This window comes from Haliotis rubra, unplaced genomic scaffold (genome assembly GCF_003918875.1).
Source record: "Haliotis rubra isolate DU_JTF1 unplaced genomic scaffold, ASM391887v1 Scf332, whole genome shotgun sequence".
NCBI lineage: Eukaryota > Metazoa > Mollusca > Gastropoda > Lepetellida > Haliotidae > Haliotis > Haliotis rubra.
Window position 1 is genome coordinate 160,415 of NW_025767005.1, and position 6,000 is coordinate 166,414.

General features: G+C 36.1%; 1 protein-coding gene across 1 annotated transcript; it reads right to left on the reverse strand.

Moving 5' to 3' along the window:
• Positions 1 to 3,342: 3,342 nt before the first annotated feature.
• Positions 3,343 to 4,526, reverse strand: LOC124284252 (putative nuclease HARBI1). Its single transcript, XM_046720319.1, has 2 exons — positions 4,079 to 4,526; positions 3,343 to 3,692 (listed from the first exon to the last, which is right to left on the reverse strand). Exons 1-2 carry the CDS (start codon positions 4,524 to 4,526, stop codon positions 3,343 to 3,345), a joined length of 798 nt encoding a protein of 265 aa, XP_046576275.1.
• Positions 4,527 to 6,000: the final 1,474 nt, after the last annotated feature.

The following is a 6,000-nucleotide window of genomic DNA, read 5'->3' on the forward strand; positions in this document are numbered from 1 at the left end:
AGCTGGATGGAGGACAATTCGAAAATATTAAATGAAAAGCACAGTAACGAGGTTACTAGAAAAAAGAAAAATCAAATTTAGATGCAAATTACCAATGAAGTCAATACGAGAGGCGTTGCTTCAAGAACCGTCGACGAGGTAAAAGAAAAATGGACAAATATGGCCCGTAAGGCAAAGAAAGTATTTACAGACTTTCGTATGCAGGCAAGGAAGACGGGAGGTGGCCCGCCTCCACCAGAGCCCAGCCAGGCGACTACTCGAATAATCGAGATCATTCGGGACACAGCCGGCTTCAGCGGAGTGTTCGGTGGAGTCGAAACGGGGTTTAATGAAAGTAAGTTTCCATGGAAGTTTAACATAGTTGACGCATTCTTTTCATGACCGACAATTGTTTTATAATATTTTTAATGAATAGATCTAGCTCAGAATCCGATCTCTTTATCAAGCCTTATATCACTTGTGTCGTCTGTCAGTGCCCGCTGTGTTTACACTCTATTTTTAGTAAATGGCGACCTTGAACTTGGTGTATTTGGGGTGAGAGATGTTGTCAATGTTCAATCGTGAGAAGCTGCATTTGAAATCGAAAGGTTACAATCTGCACTGTGGGGAATATAATATAGATTTGTTAAACAAATTCAATCTTTGAGACACTGTGAGTAGCTTCTAATATCCTATCTGGAACGATTATTGTGTACCTCACTGGTACAACGAGCCCATTAATTGTAACAATTTTATTAGTCCTTCGACAACACAAGATCATAGATGTAATTGGTGCATACAATTTTCTCAGCAAGCGGTCGATCCAAAGTTTTTTGTCGATATTGCTAGAGTATCCATATAATTACCTGGCGTAACCAAAACTCAGTCATTCGTGTCAGTGGTTGCTGCGTGGTGAGTACCCAAAAGACGAAGAAACAAGATTGCATACATTTTACGTATTGTAATTAGACTTAAATATGTAGGGTACAATTACATGTTCAAAAAATACTTATCATTAACGTGTTTCTGTTTAAATTAAACTGAAATTTAATCCCTATAGGTCATGCTTGTATACATTATTTTCATTATCTCTACCAAATTTAAAATGGTATTTTAATTAAAGTTGAAAAAACATATAGATCCTATCATTCAACATTTCAGTTTGCATTACATTTAACAATGAAATACAAATAAATGACGAAGTAATCATATATATGTTAAATTTAATTTGAATCACTAAATTTAGATTTGCCTTAATTTCAAAATTGATATAAAGTTCTGAAATTTAACAAAAATTGAAACATTTTCAGGCAATGAAGAAAGCACATACAACAATCTGCTAGAGGCTGATATTCCTCCAGAATCAAGGATCGTAACACCACCTCACATTATCAACCCTGAGGAAGCTGCACAGCCATCAACATCAGCATCGACATTAGCACCGATGTCAGCACAGACGTCATCATCGACATCAGCATCGACATCAACATCAGCACCGACGTCAGCATCGACATCAACATCAAGCCATCGAACATGTGGTAAATCCTCAAAATCAAGATCTAAAATGTTCAGCAAGAAAGAGCATGGCGTTGATAAAGTATACCAGCTCCAGCAACAAGTGCTGACAGGGGAACTTGAACTTCAAGCAATGAAAAAAAGAAAACTTGTATTACAGATTACACTCTTGGAAAAAAGTCTTGACAGTACTAGTGATATTATGGACAGCCCATCAAAGCTTCTCATGTCCATGTTGAAATAGTTAGTTCCATATTGAAGTAAAATAGGTAAAATCACATAGGTGATAGCTATCAGTGTATTTAATACTTTAGTCATTTTATAGGAAAGGATTACAAACAACACATAACATTTCTTCTCACTATTTTACTTTTTGTATGTCATTTTTCAGTAATACTTAGGTAAATTCATGAACATTTGAGCTTCGTAATGAATTATTGAATATTTAATTTTAGTGTTGGCATAGCAAGCAACATAGACCAGCATGACATATACAGTAGGTAGTGTGTAGTACACTCACAAGAGAAAGTATATTCAGACTACATGCTTTTTTATGGTGAATGTTATAGTGGTGGTCTGATTAATTGAAATAATCGAAGATTGGTTGCATTGAAAAAATGACTAAGCAATTGATCATGTTTTCTCATAATCGAACACAAACAATTCTTGCACACTTGTTTGCATTCACAACATTTTTCACAAGGTTGGTTTAGTATGTTACATTTCATAACTGCTACATGAATTTATCATAAAGATTCCAGGAAAGTTATGTTCCTAGCATACTAGTCATCCTTTAAATATGTAAAATTTGTAAATGGATTTTGTGCAATTTGCCAAAAAAACCAAAAGAACTACATGGTTTTTTCTATATTTTCTTCGATGATTGATCGGTTGTAATGAACCAATCATCCATTGTGAGATTTTAACCATTTCCCAACACTATAATGTAATACAATGAAATATCAATGATGGCATAGCAAACATTATAGTCTAGCTAACCGATACAACATTAAAGTAGTGCATAATACACTTATAAGAGAAGGTATAGTCAGGCTAAGGATATTCCTTGGGCCATTACCTCTGGGACTTTGACGTGTTGTTATTTTTCCAGTGTTCAATGTGATATAATGAAATAACAACTAAATTTTTCAATAAATTGTTATGATGTCTTATATTGCAATATATATTTTTCCTAACAAAAAGAAGGAATGTGTGATATTGAGCTTAAAGCTATTACATTTAGAAGGAGGAGTCGACATAAGGTTTACTGCAAATCCTTTTTACTGTTCAATGAAAAGGAAATATGTTGAATTTAATATTAGTGATTTTTTTTACATGAAATAATAAAGATATGTTTTCACTATCAGACTGTGATAACTTTTTTCATTGAAATATTAATTGTTGGAATTTATGGGGTAATACACGAGAAGAAAATTATGGAGGGTGAACTTGCAGAAAGGTTGATATCTACACTCACTTACCTACTGTTAGAGTGTAATTTAGATCTTGGGTATTTATCATTCTTTATCTTTATATCGTTATTATTTGATAATCTGTTAAAATTGCATTATTTTGTGTTGTATTGAATAAATTATATGTAACAAGTACATTTGTGTTGTTTTGTCCTTTAGATATTGATTGTTCCTAGGCATGTCTATTCCTGTTGCAATAATAATGAGATGCATTCCCACAATATTATATATACACACATATGTACATGTATGTATGTATGTATGTATGTGTGTGTGTGCACGTATATGTTATATATGTGTTTGTGTGTATATATATATATAATATTATTATGTAATAATAATATTTTCCTTCATAATTTAATGTGTGAGAATATTCTTAGGATTGAAACATATCTTTACTCAGTATCAATATTACCTCAGAGTGTAGGACATGGAAACGTCGTTTCCACCTGCCGAATGTCCTCTCAAGTGTCACACGTGTCGCGCATGGGCTGTCATTGTATCTCTGTTCTGGTTGTCCATGGGGGTTAAAGTAGGGCGTGAGGAGGAAAGGCCTACACGGGTATCCGTTGTCTCCTAAAATGAAACCGTCAGCAATCCTTGTGTGATGTTGCTCAAGATGATGACAGAGTGCAGATGTCCGGAATATGTGGCTGTCGTGAGGGGCACCTGGCCACTTGGCACACACGTTTGTTAACCTTCCCGCAAAGCAGGTGTATATACAAGCTTAAAAAAGTCACATTTTAGGTGTGCTTCATTTCACTAAAATACATCAAATTAAGTGTACTTGTCAATCTTTACGATCATTAAATTGATTACAGTTATTCCTCACAATTTATGATTCATATATGTTGATATGAAATGAACTTTAGACAAAAAATACATAAATAGACTGAACACATTCTGGAATGGTCACGTATTGCGTATTTTTTTCAGAAATGGATTTTATATAAACCAAGGGACGTCACTCTCAGGTATATTGCCATACTATAGATCTACCTTCGTGATCACATACAGCTTGAACGTTGATACTGTGGTAACCTTTTCTGTTCACATAAGCAGGTTCATCTCTTGTTGGAGCTTGGATTCTTACGTGTGTACCATCTTTCAGCCTATTACGTTAGGAAACCCACCGAGTTGGTAGAATCCACTCTGAATAGTACGCAGGTGCTCGGCGTCGGTTGGCCAAGTAATGTAAGCGTCCTTGCGTGCAACGAGGGCATCAGTGACATCTCTAACCACTCGTGAAACACAACTCTTGTCCACACCCAAGGTATCCCCAACCACTTGGAGAAAACTCCCACTCGCATAAAATCGCAAGGCAATTAAAACTTGTTGCTCAACTGTAAGTGCGTATCCGCGATTTGTTGGTCTTTTAAGATCGTCTCTCAAAGTATCCACCAAATACTCGATAGACCTCCTTCCAAACCTGTAACGCCGACGCAGTTCACTGTCCGAATAGCCTAGAATGTTTAAATCGTAAGCTCTATAAACCTTCTCTTGTCCTTGGTCCTTTAACGGCACCATGAACGCCGCATTCGGTTGAATGATCAACGCCATCTTGCCGATGTTAAACAACCCGGTTAACTATTTAGCGGCGGTCCGTAGGTATGATAACTTTAACGCCAAGATAAGGAAGGGTTAAAGATAACCGGGTTTTGAGAAACACTTTAGCCACTTGGTTAATTTTAACGGCCGGTTAAGAGTATTTAACCAGTGGCTAAAAGATAATCGAGTTTTGAACAACCGGCCCCTGGATCAAATGACAGTGGCACAAGCAACTGCGCCACCATCCTTAGACCCATCTGTAAATAAGGTTTTGTATGTATTATATTTACTTTTTAATTGATTATATTCTTTTTTATATTGTAATTCATTAGTTTCAGCTTTTTTAAATGCTGTTAATGTTAGGTCAACCTTTGGCCTAACCAACTGCCAAGGAGGAGAAGAAAGAAGACGGGAAGGAGATATATTTTCCAGCTCAATGCCGACAGCATAAATGAATGGTTTAATTCTCAAACCAAGAGGCGGACTAACATAGTCACTCAGTGCTCCTTGAAATAAGATAATTTCGTACCTTGAATAAATATGTTTCTGTTCAATAATGTGAATTTGTATCGACACAAAGTAATGCAGATAACTAACATTGTATTGAATGAGTGATTTAATATTGTACTTCGCCATTGAGATTTTGCAGCCATATAGCAATGAGAACAAGGTGGCTGTTTGTATTAATGCCTGTCTACAAAGGATAGTAAAACAGTAAGGATGGTATCACAGTTTAGTAAAAAACAAATATATAAATAATAAGACAAACAATGTATCGGTATATAATTCAGGAGGAATTTAAACTACTGGCCACAAGCAAACAAACAAGACCACCTTACTGGGATCACTGGGAGTTACTGTGCTTCTGCTTCCTGCATGATTCCGATCTGTATTCTCTTTGGTCACAAGTGGTTGTATGTAATGCCAACCAATATTAAAGGACACATATTATGATCTAGGAATTAAAACACTGGTTGATGTTGATGTAGATTCCTAAGATGAAACTATAAAGTTAGCCAGGAATCAGTCCGTAACAAACTAGATGGGAAACAAACAGACAACTCAGAAATATGCTGTAATTTACAATTCTATTCTAAAATTAACAAAGCAATACAAAACAATGTACAGGTATCACTTTGGCAGTATAATACAAGTGATTATAGCAATAGAGACAATGATTGCAATATTCACCTCTCACGTTAACGGTAATGTAACTTGGAAGAAATGCCTAGAAGGTGTGTCCCGATGTAAAGAATGATCACACAGCAATACTGGTTTTCTTGGGGCTTGAGTTGTAATATGGCATCAGGAGCAATCACTGTCTCCCCTTATACACCCTAGAATCCGTCCAGAAACGTCTTATTCTCAGTGTCTGGAAATGCCTATACGGTTGGATCACAAGTCAAAATGAAGATTTCGCCACTAGATCCGTCGACGTTGATGTAGTCGTTGCAGCACAGGGCCGAAATAGGGTCTCCTGACTCGA